The sequence below is a fragment of the Vulpes lagopus genome, chromosome X (genome assembly GCF_018345385.1).
Source record: "Vulpes lagopus strain Blue_001 chromosome X, ASM1834538v1, whole genome shotgun sequence".
Classification (NCBI taxonomy): domain Eukaryota; kingdom Metazoa; phylum Chordata; class Mammalia; order Carnivora; family Canidae; genus Vulpes; species Vulpes lagopus.
Genome location: NC_054848.1, coordinates 121877088 through 121891703, shown reverse-complemented (window position 1 = coordinate 121891703; position 14616 = coordinate 121877088). Strand labels below are relative to the sequence as shown.

Sequence of the window (14616 nt, the reverse complement as noted above, 5' to 3'; positions counted from 1 at the left end):
ATGTGGGACTCGATCCCTGATCCCGGGATCATGATCTGAGCCAGAGGCAGGTGCTCAACCCATGAGCCACCCAGGCTTCCCTGTTTTTAGGTTTTTTTTTTTTTAATTTTTATTTATTTATGATAGGAACACAGTGAGAGAGAGAGGCAGAGACACAGGCAGAGGGAGAAGCAGGCTCCATGCACCGGGAGCCTGACGTGGGATTCGATCCCGGATCTCCAGGATTGCGCCCTGGGCCAAAGGCAGGCGCCAAACTGCTGCGCCACCCAGGGATCCCTGTTTTTAGGTTTTATATAAGGTCTGTGCTCCATTTCGAGTTGCTTTTTATATAAGGTATGAGATGGTGTTGAGGATGATTTTCTTACATATGGATGTCTGAATATTCCAGGACCATTTTTTGACAGGACAGTCTTCATCGTTGAATTCCTTTTGTACTTTTGTAAAACGTCATTTGGGTATATTTTTGTAATCTTTATATTCTGCTCCATTGATCTCCGTGTCTATCATTTCATCTATACCACAGTCTTGATTACTGTAGCTTTACAGTAATCTTAAAGTGGGAAGCAAAAAAAAAAAAAAAAAGGGATCCCTGGATGGCGCAGCGGTTTAGCTCTTGCCTTTGGCCCAGGGCGCGATCCTGGAGACCCGGGATCGAGTCCCACGTCAGGCTCCTGGTGCATGAAGCCTGCTTCTCCCTCTGCCTGTGTCTCTGCCTCTCTCTCTCTCTCTGTGACTATCATAAAAAAAAAAAAGTGGGAAGCATATTTTCTTCAATCTCATTTTTTAAAAGATTTTATTTCTTTGAGAGAGAGGGAGAGAGAGAGTAAAAGGGAGCATGAGCAGGAAGAGTGGCAGGGGGAGAAGCTGACTCCCTTCTGAGCAGGGAGCCCAATGTGGGGCTCCATCCGAGGACCCTGGGGTCATGACCTAAGCCAAGGGCAGACACTTAACCTACTGAGCCACCCAGGCACCCCTCCAATATCATTCTTGTTTGAAAAACAATTTTTTTTGCTACTCTGCTCCTTTGTCTTTCCATATCAATTTTGGAATACACTTGTCTTTATCTGACAAAATATCCTGAGGTGATTTTGATTGGAACTGTGTTAAATCTATGAATCAATTTGAAGAGAATTGACACTTTTACTATGCTGAGTCTTCTAATTCATGAATATGGTATGTCTCTCCATTTATTCAGATTTTCTTTCCTTCTTTCCTCAGCATTTTATAATTTTAAAATATAGGTGTTATGTTTTATTAGATTTCTACCTGTGTGTTTCACTTTTTGGAGCTATTGTAAATGGCATTTTTGTAATTTCAGCTTTCAGTTGTCCGTTGGCAGCATATACAAATATGATTGTTTTTTGTGTGTTGGCCTTGTGTCCTGTGACCTTGCTAACTACACTTGTTAAATATGGGAGGTTTATTTTCTTTGGATTCCCTGGGATTTTTCTGTTTACATGATCATCTCCTCTGTCCATACAGTGCTTTATTCCTTCCTCTTCAATCTGTATGCTCCTTCATTCTCTTACTTGCATTGTCACCAGCCTAATGCTTTTAGTACAATGTTGAATTGCACGTGTGGTGAGATGAATCTCTTTGTCTCCATTTCGGAGGGAAATCATTTAGTCTTTCACTATTGAGTATGACATTAGCTGTGGGTATCTTATAGATGTTCTTTATCCGGTTAAGGAAGTTCCCTTCTATTCTTAGTTTTCTGAGAGTTTTTTTTTTTTTTAATCAGGAATGGATGGTGAATTTTATCAAGTGCTTTGATCATTGATATGATCATTTAGTTTTCTTCTTTAGGCTGTAAATATTGTGGACTATCATGGTTTATTTTTGGATATTGAATCACTCTTGTATTCACTAAATAAATCCCATTTGGTCATGGTGGAGTATTATTTTTATGTATTGCTGGATTTGATTTGCTAACATTTTGTTGAGGATTTTGTATCTATGGTCATTTGATGGATGTTGATCTGCAGGTTTTTCATAGTGTCTTTGTCTTGTTTTGTTATCCAAGTAATGCTGGGATCCTCAAGAAGTGTTCTCTCCTATTCTACTGTCTGGAACAGATTGTGTACAATTAGTGTTATTTATTCTTTAAGTTTTTTGGTAGATTCATCAGTGAAGCTTTCTGGGTGACTTCAATTTCTTAAATAGTTGCAGGATCATTAACATGATCTACATAATATTGGGTGAATTTTAGTTATTTGCCCAGAAGCTTTATAGTTGTACCTTTCACAATTAGGTCTGCATTACACCTGGAATTAGCTTTTGTGTATGATTTGAGGTAGGAGTCAGGTTTCATTTTCCCTTGATAGGTTTCTCTAATTGACCTGGCATCATTTATTTAAAATTACTGTGCTCTGCCACTATTCTACAGTGCCATCTTTGCCATGTGTGTATGGGTCTTTTTATGGACTCTCAAACCTGTTCCATTGGTCTACGTATCTGTCTTTGGACAATACCAACCTATGCTAGTTACTGTAGCTTGATAAGTCTCGATACCTAGGAAGATAAGTCTTCCTGCTTTGTTTATCTTCCCTAAGGTTTATTTGGCTATTTTTGGTCCTTTCTTTTCCCATACAAATTTTAGAAACAATTAATCAAATTCTACCAAAAATGAGATACTATTCTTTGCAGAAAGGGTAGTTAAAATTATAATCCAACATTAGAAGTGGAACTACATTGGGATGCCTCACTGGTTCAGTCAGTAGAGCATGCAGCTCTTGATCTCGGAGTTTTGAATTTGAACCCCATGTAAGGTGTAAAGATTTCTTAAAAATACAATCTTGAAAAAGAGGAAGTGGAATTACATTTGTTCTATTTTTTAAAAATTTGATGGGGCACTTCAGTAGGCAAGCTGCCATGAAAACCACATACCACCACATAAAATATCTTAAAATGATAGAGAACATATTTTTAAAAAGCAAAACTCAACTGGCAAGAAAGGAAGGAGAATCTCTAGGACCAAAAATGCCAAGGAATTGATACAAATTACAAACAAAAGAATCAAATATAGAAGTAAGCCATTATTGGAAATACTGGATTTTGAATATAAAATAATTATGTTTGATATGCTTAAGGAAATAAGATGAGTTAAGTTGGACTGAGTAACAAGATAGTATTAAAATATGACCAGGCATGGGATCCCTGGGTGGCTCAGCGGTTTAGCATCTGCCTTCAGCCCCGGTCGTGATCCTAGAGACCTGGGATCAAGTCCCACATCGGGCTTCCTGCATGGAGCCTGCTTCTCCCTCTGCCTGTGTCTCTGCCTCGCACTCTGTCTCTCTGTGTCTCTCATGAATTAATAAATAAAATCTTTAAAAAAATAAAAATAAAAAATGACCAGGCATATTAGAAAAGACCATTTAGAATTTCTAAAAATAAAGATTGGGATGAAATTGAAACTCAGATTAAACCCAAGGAGGGATTTAGTGAACTGGAAGATCATTGTGGAGAAATTACTAGTAAATCAGGACAAGGAGATAACAGCGTAGAGAAATTGGAGACATGGAAGATAGTATGAGAAGGTCAAAAAAATAGATAAGCAATATTCAAAGGGATAGTTGGCAGAGTTTCTCATGATTCATGAAAGATACCAACCCTTAGACTCAGGAGCAATTTAGTGTAGTCAGATGTTAATGATAGAATGTAAATGGTGAGGTTACAGGTGTTTACAGTATATTTTCTTCAGTTTGGCTGATTCTTAGAAAATTTTCATAATAAAAATTTGAAAAAATAAGTCCCACAAGGGGAAAATGAATAAAGGCGAGAACAGAAATGAACAAAATAAACAAGAAAACTAGAGAGCATCAACACTCACCTAACTGGCTTTGAAGCCTAAAATTGAGCATAACCAATAAAGACAAAGCAAATGGATACAAATAAACAATATTAACAATTTAAAGGAGGCAATAATTGCAAATATGCCAGAGATTGATGACATAAGAGAATATTATGAATAACTCCACGCCAGCGAATTTGACAACTTTGGTGAAAATAAGCAAATTACCAGAAAATATTACCCCAAAATACATTCAAGTAGAAATAGAAAACCTGAGTGAATATATAACTATCAGGGGAGAAACTGAATCAGTAGGGAAAATTGTACTTCAAAGGATCATGAAGCCCAAACAACTGTACAGACACTTTCTACCAAAAGGAAGAGATCGTTGCAATCTTCTATAAATGCCTCCAGGGGATGGAGAAAGAGGAAATATTACCCACTTTATTTCATAAGGCTAAAATAACTTGATACCAAAACACATAGCAATAACGTAAGTACAAAATTGTAGACCAGTTTTACTCATTCACACGGGTTAAAATATCCTAAAGAATATGTCCCACCAAAATTTGTGCACAGATGTTCATAGCGGCACTTTCTTAACAGCCAAAAATGAAAATAGCCCAAATGTTCATCGGCTGTTGACTGGATGAACAAATTGGGGTATAGCCGCACAGCGGAATGCTATCCAGCCACGCAATGAAGCAACAGTGGTGAACCCCGGAAACAGTCTGCTGAGTGAAAGAAGCCAGTCATCTCAGAAGACCACGTACTGTACAATTGCATTTGTATGGAATGTCTGGAATAGCAAATCTATAAACACAAAGAACAGATTAGTGGTGGTTGCGTAGCACTTGGGGGGAGGGTGAGCCTGGGGGTGATGGCTAAGGGGTATCGGATTTCTTTTTGGGGTGATGAAAAGGATCTAAAATTAATTGAGACAGCGATTGCACAAATATGGGCTTATACTAAGCACCACTGCGTTGTCTGCTTTAAATGGGAGGATTGTATGGTCTGGAATGATAGCTCAATCGAGTGGTTAGAAAAGCAGCCCTGAAGAAGATTTGAGCAAACTAAATCCAGCACGATGAAGGAGCTGAGAATGTCCACGAGCAAGGTGGACTTCTCCCAGGTATACAAACTGGGTTTAACATCTCAGAATCTGTTCGTGGACATCTCTGTAAAGATGGTGGGTTGACCACAGGCTTTGATTTTTTTCCCTCCATCCCAAAACATCCTGGAAAATGTCACTAAAGGGATTTGTTAAAGGCGTAAACCCACAAGGGTGTGAGACTCGAGGAAGATAACAGCAGTGACACTGGGGACTGGGGACTGGAAAACAGATGGATATGTGGTGAATGACTTCCCAAACCCAAGAAAGTTCAGTCCTAAATACACGGGGGACGACGGGGAGGCAGGTGGGGAAGGCCAAATATACTACAGAATGCCGGGGATCCCTGGGTGGCGCAGCGGTTTGGCGCCTGCCTTTGGCCCAGGGCGCGATCCTGGAGACCCGGGATCGAATCCCACATCAGGCTCCCGGTGCATGGAGCCTGCTTCTCCCTCTGCCTGGGTCTCTGCCTCTCTCTCTCTCTCTGTATGACTATCATAAATAAATAATAATAAAAAAAATTAATTAAAAAAAATATATACTACAGAATGCCCAGAAGATTCAGGAATTGCCCATGGCACAAAGTTCTGGAAGCAGGGCTGGAGGGAAAGGTAACGAAGGGGTAGTGGGCCAAAGTCCACCCGAGCAGCAGGCAAATCTCCAGGTGCCCCTCCCTCGCTGCATGGAGGTGAGCCACGGTGACTTCCCATCTCTGCAGAAAAGCTGAAGTGTAGTCTCGACGGAGTGAAACGAGGCTTCTCTGAGCTGCCGACGGGGGACACTGGATCCATTGGACCAAGAACGGTAGAGCAAACACGCGGTGACTAGGTCAATGCATGGGTGGACACGAGAACCATTCCTGAACCTGTTCCCCAGCCCTTCTCCACAATGGGGATGATCAGATCTTTCCAAAAGAGTCGCGAAGATTGGAAGGTAGTTCTCTGGGCTGTTTGAGCAGCCCGAGGAAGCCCTAGGTCCCGACATGGAGCGTCCCCCAAGAAAAGCGTCCAGTGGAATTCCCTGCAGCGAACCCCACAGTTGACAAGCACCAGCAATGTACTCAAAGCTTCCACTCAACTTCTGGGTCTCTGACTCTTTTTTTGGGGGGGGGGGGTCTTTGACTCTTAAATATGACCAGAGCGCCACTGATTTCGTCAGACCTTTCAGGAAATGCTCTGGCATGAAGGCGACCAAAACCGATCAGAGGAAACAATAGCTATGCCGGAAGGGGAAATGTCTTTTAAAAATCTATTATTACCTTTTTTAAAAAAGCTTTTATTTTAATTCCAGTTAGTTAGCATCCAGCGTCCAGCGGTATGTTGGTCTCTGGAGTACAATATAGGGATTCAGGCTTCCACGCCCTGTGTTCGGAGCAGGTGCACCCCTTACTGTTTTCTGAGAGATGAGCTATAACAGCTATTAATTCAAAGGATCTGTTAAGTCCATCAAGCACATTAACATATCAAAGGAGAAAATGATGTGATTATCTCATTAGATGCAGGACAAGTATCTGATAGAGCTCAACATCATCTCACCTGCCGAACTTAGGTGACCTTGCCTCAGGGAGGAAAGGATGGCATCCACGTGGGGCAAAAACAAAAAAAGGAATGGAGTGTATCCCTAATTCGCCACCATGGGTTACGGCCAGCTCAGGCTAGATCACTACTTCCATGTGAAGGGCAAAACTTATTTATTTTTTTAAATAAATTTATTTTTTATTGGTGTTCAATTTACCAACATACAGAATAACACCCAGTGCTCATCCCGTCAAGTAGGGCAAAACTTTATAATTCTAAGAGAAAATAAGGAAAAGATCGCTACCTTACATTAAAAGTGGGAACTGCTCTTCATTTTAAAAATACCAGAAAAAGGAAGAGCAACTGTAGGCTGCGATGGGCCATGTGTCCCGCACATCACCAACAATTGCTCTCCAGGACGCATGAGGAGGAAGGGGGTGGGACTAGAAAAATGCGGGCGCTTCAACCTGAAAATCATCAAAACAGAAATACGCCCGAACAGACAATTCACAGGAGAGAAAAAAAAAAGAGATGGCCCTTAAATGTACAAAAAGATGGCCCATTGGGGCAGCCCGGGGGCCCAGCGGTTTAGCGCCCGCCTTCGGCCCAGGGAGTCCCAGGATCGAGTCTCGCGTCGGGCTCCCTGCGTGGGGCCTGCCTCTCCGTCTGTTTCATGAATGGATAAATAAAATATTAAAAAAAAAAAAGGATGGCCAATTAGTTACCAAGGGCGTGAAGATCAAACCACAGCAGGACACCGCTGCCCCCACGCGACGGAGTGTTCTAGAAGCAAGTGCCGGCAGGACGGAGGGCAGGACGGGGCGGATACGCTCCTGCTGAGCGTGGAAGTGCGTCACCCACAGCCCGGGTACAAGGCGTTTGGTGAGTGCAGGACAGACCCGGCCCACGCCCCGGGAGCCGCTTCGAGGCGCACGGACGCAGCGGGCAGCCAGGCCAGAGCATCCGCAGGGCTGAGCGTGACGCGGGCGACTGGGCCGGCGACGTCCCCCCAGTCCGTGCAACACGCTGCGAGTGATCCGAGGCCAAAACCGCCAGAGCCGCAGCGTGGGATTCACGGACACTTGCACGCCCGAAGTGTAGCTCTAAAGAGAGCGTGGGAAATGCGGCCGTCCACGTGGCGCGTAGTCTTGTGAGGAGAGACGGAGGTCGTGGCGGGGTCGGGGGCCTCGGGCCGAGTGCTGGGCCCACGGGTGTGTGTCGCCCACGTTGCACCGTCCGCCTTGTATAAAGGGCCTTTGCGTGCACCTGGGACGCCTTCACTCGGGCTTAACGGTGACTGACCTTCTGGGGATCTGGTCTCTAAGGCCCTGGGCCCGTCAGATCCTTAAATTCTTGTTGCGGGAGATTTCGGCCCAGTGTTCCCGGGGTGGACGAAGGGCTCACTTTGTGCGGGGGCGCACTGGCGACGTGTTTCAAGGGCCAGCTGTCGCGCAGACGCGGAGGTCTCCTGAGAGCAGCCTGCTGCGACCCGATGGCAGGGGCTGCGGTGCGCCCCGAGTTGCCCCCCTGCCCCCGGCCTCACAGCCGTAACGTGGGCCCTGTGATGTTGCCTTCCAGAATCACAGGACAGCCAACCCCCTGGGCAGTGGCGCTCTGACGTGGACAAAGAAATTCAGCCTGGACTACTTAGCTCTGGACTTCAACTCAGCCTCCCCGGCCCCCGCACAGCAGGTAGGCCGCCCGTCGTGCCCCAGCCGTCCCGGAGGGCCCCCCCGCGTTTCCCTTTCCTTTTGCCAAATGAGCTCCCACTTCTCCTTCACCTGTAATTTCGTTCCCCAAACCTGGGCTGATGTTCCAGAACACCTGGTCCGCACGGGGAGACCCGCGGGGACAAAAGAGGGCCTGGGCGGCCTTCGGGGGACCCTGCAGTCAGGAACCCCCCCCAGGCCCTCGGGGCTGGCGGCAGTGCGGGCCTCGGCTGCTGTGTTCGGGCCACGGCCCACTGTGTCCCCGTCGCCCACCCTCCGGGGCCCCGCTGCCCTCGTGCCAGAAGCACGAGCTGCCGGCCTCCCTCTCCGACGGCGTGCGTCCCTTCCACTGCCGTCGCATGGGTCACAGGAGCCTGATGGCCCAAGCAGGGCTGGAGGAGCCCAGGACCAGAGCTGTCCAAACGCACACCCGAGGTGTCCGCCTCTGCGGGGAGCGACCGGGGGGCCGGGGGGGCTCCAAAGGGTTAACAACGCTGGAACCTACCGCAAAAGGGCCGACGTTGTCCTGATTCGTGATTCAGTGTGACGAAACCCTTTCTGTGCTCCCCCCTCAGAAACTTCTCCTCGCGGAAGAGCAAAGAGTCGACTACGTCCAAGTGGATGAGCAGAAGACCCAAGCCCTGCAGAGCACGAAGCAGGAGTGGACGGACGAGAGGCAGTCCAAAGTGTGAGGCGTGTGCTCGGGCCGGGATCGGGGCGCGGAGGCTCGGGCCCTGCCCTCACGGCTCTTTTGCCCGAATCTCACCGAGGGTCGATCCGGGTCAAGATCCGGAGAGAATCTGCAGGTTCCGTGGGCTCGGCAAGAACCGCTGGGAGAGAGGGTCATTTGTGCACGCTGAGCGGCCCTCCCCGGCCACACGGGCCTGGAGCCCCGAGGCTGTGCCCCCACGGCCGTGGACCGCGCCCCGGACCGGGCCGTTCACTTAGGCACGCTCCGAACGGTAAAAACGAGACTGGGGGAGTCGGGTTCCCAGAGTTTGGTGGAGAAGCTGTCCAGCGGAGCGTCGGGGTGCAGAGGAGAGCCGGTCTTGCCATCAGGACCATTTGGGTGTCACGCTTGCGGATTCTGACCTGTGTCCTGACCTCCTGGCCCACGGACAGTCCTGGCGCCGCGGCTCCTGGAGACGTCTCGTCCCGACCCCCGACATCGCGGTTGAGGAGACGCAAGCCGGAGACCCCAACAGGCAGATCGGTCATTTGTCTCCCCAGAGAAAGAGAATTCAAGCGACGGGGGCAGGGAGTGCTGGGCTCCACGATGAGCATAGCAGGTGACCCCGGCCAGGTGGGCCTGCCCCTTCCCGGCACGCGTGCGCCTGCCTCAGCCACCTCTTGCCTGAATGAGCCCGGAAGCGAGGCGAGCCAGGGATGGTGGCTCCGGCTGGGAAGAAAGGAAGAGTGAGCATGAGAGGGGGCAACGCCGCCCAGGGGCCTGCACGGAGCCCAGCCCCGGGGTGAGGCCTGGGACGGAGCTGGCCACGCTGCCCGCCGCACGACGATTCGCACGAGCTCTATCGCTTTGGCCGGCCTTGGGGCCACGAGCAACGCGTGCAGACACGGAGGACTCCTCGCCTCTCCCTGTCGTAGGGTTTCGAGCTGGTGCTTTTTGACTGGACACGACTGCATGTCCCGCCAGGCCCTCGGTGTGGTGTTCGCACGGGAAAGTAACGCCATCCGTAGGTACCGTCACGAGTAGCTCTTAACGATCACCGTGACATCCGGCCTGGGATCCCTGGTGCCCTGGCAGCGGGCTCCCCGGGAGCTGGCTGATGCTCACAGAGGTTTGTTGTCCCCTCGGGAAGGGGGATCATCCCTGGCTGTCCTATGCTGGGCCCAGTTTCCTGGCGGATTTTTCCCTTCCGCTTTAGTGCTGCCTAAGCCCCGAGAGCACACGGTCCCACTTTGTCATGAGGCCATCGCGTCACCCCTTCCTTGATGGGGCACCAGGGTCGAGTGGGCCCAGATGAGAGTCTCAGTCGGGCACAGGGTTTTATTCAATGGGCCTTCTCGATTCTTCTGAGCACCTGCATCCAGAAGGCAAATCCGAACAACTGGGAAGGAAGCAGATGCTGACCTGCCATTCTGACCGGCTGTGTGTCGCGTAGGAGGATGGCTTAAGCAGGCAGGCAGGTCTGTGACAGCCAGGGCCAGTCGGGGCAGCTGTGGGCTTTGCTGTGGGGCTTGAGGGTTTCTAAGTGCCCCAAGGGTAAGTCAAGGACAGTCTTGGCTTTTCAGACCGTTAGAGAAGTACTTTTCATGTGCAAAGCAGCGGGATCTGGTGAGGCATTTTCTTCCTGGAGGAAAGTGGGGTGGGGGGACATTGTCGAATGCTTTAAATGATGTAAGGGTCCCCCATGAGTCTGGACGGAGAAATGAGAGGGGCCCCTGCACCCTGCAGCCAGCTCCACGTCACAACGCACAGGCCAGAGCCTGGAAGGAGCCACCTTCTTCCCTGTGTGACTTACAAAGAGTCACAGAGCCTCAGGCAACAATCCGGGGCTGGTGGACCTCGTAGACAGTAACCTCCGGGGGGAGGGGGGTGCACCTGTGTTCACATTCTTGATTACCTGACAGGCTGGTGCTGGAAAATTCTATGCCCAAGTGCCAAGAACTACACTCGACTGGAGCTAGATCAGGAAAGAAAGTAGAGCTAAAATGACACCGGTAGTGAGGTGGCATCCAGTTGACCACCCCCCAAACCTCTTTCCAAAACAGTCCCCGGAAGCGTCGGCTGCACGAAGCAATACACACTGCAGCCCTGTGACTTGTCTGGGAGCAATTAATTAGGGGTGAGAAAAACAGAGGACTTCAGCCTCCTTTCCAGGGTGTGTGTGACAGGCCCTGCGACAGGCCCTGCTTCGGTAAGACTGCCGATGGAAGGTTCCCCAGGAGCCCAACGCCTCGCGGCTGGGAAGGGCAGCCAGTTGGGGGCTGACGGCAGTGAGCGCCCCTGGGAAAGGGGCCGCCGTGCACGCGAGGCCGCTCGCCTCTTGTTTCCCTGCGGAGCTGGCTCGTGGGTAACGGGGCCAGGAATGTGACCAGGGCCTGAGGCTTGGGGCTCTGCACTGAAAATGGGAACGATCACAGATACCAGTGGGAGGCAAGTGCTCACGGCAGCTGTGTGCCCTGCGCGGGGCACGGCCTCCGGGAGGTGGCGGGGCGAGCCCACGTGGGTCTCTGGAGCCCCTTTTTGCTTTTTCTCCCATGTCATCCTGTTGGGGAGTTCCTGCAGATCGGGGGCTGTGCCGCGCCGAAGGGGGGACCCAAGGGTCTCAAGCCTGCAAGTCCCCCAGGCCGCGGGCCCAGGAACTTGGGGCGTGGCGCTTTCCTCGGGGAGGGGGGAGCTCGAAGGCACAGGGTCCTCCCGCAGGAGAGGCCGCCAGGTGCCTCCTGGGCAGGGAGCCGCTGGACGGTGGCCTTTGTCCGCTCGGGGCCCCCTCCGTCCCGGGTAGGACCGGCCTTGTACGCAGAATCGCGCTGATCTGCAAAACCCGGTATGTTTTGTACTGTTTCCTTTCTGGCATTAATAAAGGTTTTATACAGAGGAACGACACTCGAGTTCTCTCTTCTTCGTGTGAAGCGGTGCATTTGGTGGAAATGCAGAGCACCCCCTGAAAGCCTGGTATGGGGCGGCCCGCGGGCTCAGCGGTTTAGCGCCGCCTTCGGCCCAGGGCGTGACCCCGGGGTCCCGGGATCGAGTCCCCGCATCGGGCTCCCTGCGTGGAGCCTGCTTCTCCCTCTGCCTGTGTCTCTGCCTCTCTGTCTCTCTGAGCCTCATGAATAAATAAATAAAATCTTAAAAATAAAAAGAAAGCCCGAAAAAAAAAAAAAAAAAAAAAAAGAAAGCCCGGCGTGTGGAAGCGGACCCCACTGCCATTTGCAAGGTTGGAGCGGAGCAGCTCTCGGGGCCGCCTGCTCCTGCCCGGCCTGAGCCCGTCTCCACGCCTCTTTGCATCACCGCGAATGGAGCTCGGCGCTTGGCAAAGCCAGTGCCCCTCTTGGCAGCACGTACAACACGACCTTCGTCACTAGACCTTGGAAAGCGACAGCCCCCAGCCGGCCTGTCCCTGGCAGCGGAGTGTCCTGTGCCGCCCTCGCTCTGGGGGCCCGGGCAGCAGGCGCTCGAAGCCGGGAAGCCAGGCAGGGACGAGCAGAGATGTGGGGGCTCAGGTCTGGGGACACAGGCCAAAGGCACAGAGATGAGAAGAGGCCACGCGAAATTGGCCCCGGAGGTGTGGGGCCGAGCTCAGGAACGCTCTTCCCCAGCGCAGCCCAGCCCAGCCCCTGACCCAGAGAGGAGCGGGCCGGCCCGGGAGGCGCCTGCAAAGCGGAGGCCGGGGAACCTGATCCGAAGGGTAATCTCACTCCAGGCCCCTGTGCTCTGGCCCCTTAACCAGAGCCCCCCTGAGTTTCCAGCCTCCTGATTCTCCTTCTCTTGAATCCACATTGCACTTATTGCTGTCATCTCCCTACACGGTGCCATGTGCTTTACAAATTTATGTTTTCTTTTCGGCCACTGAGGGAGTGTGGCTCTGGTGCAGGCGGGCCCCCGGGCCCCACTGGGAGAGGAAGACGTGGGACCGAGACGCAGACCCTCCCCACAACACACACAGCACTTCACTCACAGTACAGAAGACAGCGGAGAGCCTCGGGGACACGAGGGCCTTCCCGTCACGAGTGCCGGGTCATCGGATGGAGATCCCCGTGGACAATAACGACCCTTGCCCCACTTTGCCATCACGCACAGTCATCGATTCCAGGCGGCCCCCAGTGGGAAAGGCGGAACAGCGGGTTTGGTGTGTGCCCTCTGCTGTATCAGGTCCGTCATGCTCTGCACCACAGCTGCTCTGGTCTCTTGCACCGTCAAGACCTCTGCTGCAATGAGTTTTATCTGCATGAGACTGTTTGCCTTCATGTAAAAAAACGCAACCTACTTGTTTTGGATCTTTCTGAAAATTTTACATTATTTCAATTTTTGGTTCTTCGATCTGAGACTTAATTCATTTCCATCCACTATGGTGACAAGTCAGAAGAGTGGCTACCTTTTTGGGGAGATTATGTTTGGAAAGATTTGTTTATTTATTTGAGAGAGAGATTGGGAGGAGGGGCAGAGGGAGATGTAGAGAGGGAATCTCCAGCAGACTCCCTGCTGAGTGCAGAGCCTGGTGAGAGGCTCGATCCCACAACCCAGAGCCCATGATCTGAGCTGAAACCCAGAGTCGGACACTCAACTGACTGAGCCACCCAGGCACCCCTGGGGAGATTATTATTGATTGAGAAGGGGCAGAAGAGAGCTTTCTGGAATGATAGAAATGTTCCGTATCTTAATCTGGGTGGTTCTCTGGAGGTATACATCTGTAAAAATCCACGGATTTTTCAGCGAGTTTCATATGTGTACCGTTCGCTGCATGTGAAGCATACTTCAAAATACCAGTTGGCATGAAGGAAATGAAGGAAAATAAATAAGCTCCAGGAGAATTCAAATGTCGCTGTAAGAAGCATGACCATAAAACCTAGTAGAGGAAACTACAGGAAAGCTTTTCCGACTTGGGCTCTGTTGGGGCCGCGCCCAAAGCCTCCCAGACCCGTTTCACTGTTGGATGTGCCCCTTTCTGGCGGCTGTGCACTTGCTTCCAACGGCCCACCCCTGGGATTCCCTCTCCGAGCAGACCCCTCAGACAATAGCCAGAGCTGCTCTACCTGTAAGAGCAGGGAGCTGGGAGGCCCTCAGAAGGGGCCGCGTTCTGAAATCTCCGCTCCCTTTCCTCATATTGGGACAGAGTCTAAGTAGAAGTTATATTCCAGAGTTCCCCAGTGTGATCTTGCAGAAATCTTCCCCCTCACTTGGGCTCTTCTCCTTCTGCTACTTTTTGTTTGTTTGTTTGTTTCCTTGGTGGGTTCCTGACGACTTCACGCCAGAGTCCTAGTTTATTTATGGTCACACCACTGCCCATTTGAGTTTTCCATTAGCAGTCCCCCATTTGGTCCTTATCTCACTTGTGAGAAGTTGACCCACTCAGGGAAAACAGATCCCACGCCGTGCTGCTGCCCATGGTCTAGTCATCTTCATATTCAACTGAACTGGAAGATCTTCTTGTCCATTCATGTCATGGAGCAGCTAAGGCGTCAGCTAGGATGCAATGGACCAGGGATATGACCAATATAATTCGGAAATTCCAGCCTTCAGTGATTGATTTCATTGGATGAAATCCACCAAAACTCAGTGAATGACTCTCCACCCAGTTATATGATTCACCCTTGGATACGTTCGTAATGAGAAGCTTCATTAAAAATATCAATGAGGAAGAACAAATAAATATTGTCAAGGCCACCGCACCCCCATTCCTATGCTGCTGCACAAGGAAGAATATTTTGGTGACTGAAGACCGATCCCTAACTCAACATCGTGCCATGACTCTCTGGATATGCCATTCATCACTGAGGCTCATGGTAAATCCCTCCGGGAAATGT

At 50.5% G+C, this 14616-nt stretch overlaps 1 protein-coding gene across 2 annotated transcripts in view; it reads left to right on the top strand.

The window, feature by feature from the left end:
• GAB3 (GRB2 associated binding protein 3) overlaps positions 1–11746 on the top strand; it is an 82932-nt gene extending 71186 nt beyond the window's left edge. For both annotated transcript variants that reach the window (XM_041742094.1, XM_041742095.1), the window contains exons 9-10: positions 7997–8110; positions 8703–11746. In XM_041742094.1, the coding sequence (XP_041598028.1) occupies positions 7997–8110; positions 8703–8819 (231 nt within the window). In that variant the 3' untranslated portion in view covers positions 8820–11746. The remainder of the gene's footprint in view (positions 1–7996; positions 8111–8702) is intronic.
• Positions 11747–14616: the final 2870 nt, after the last annotated feature.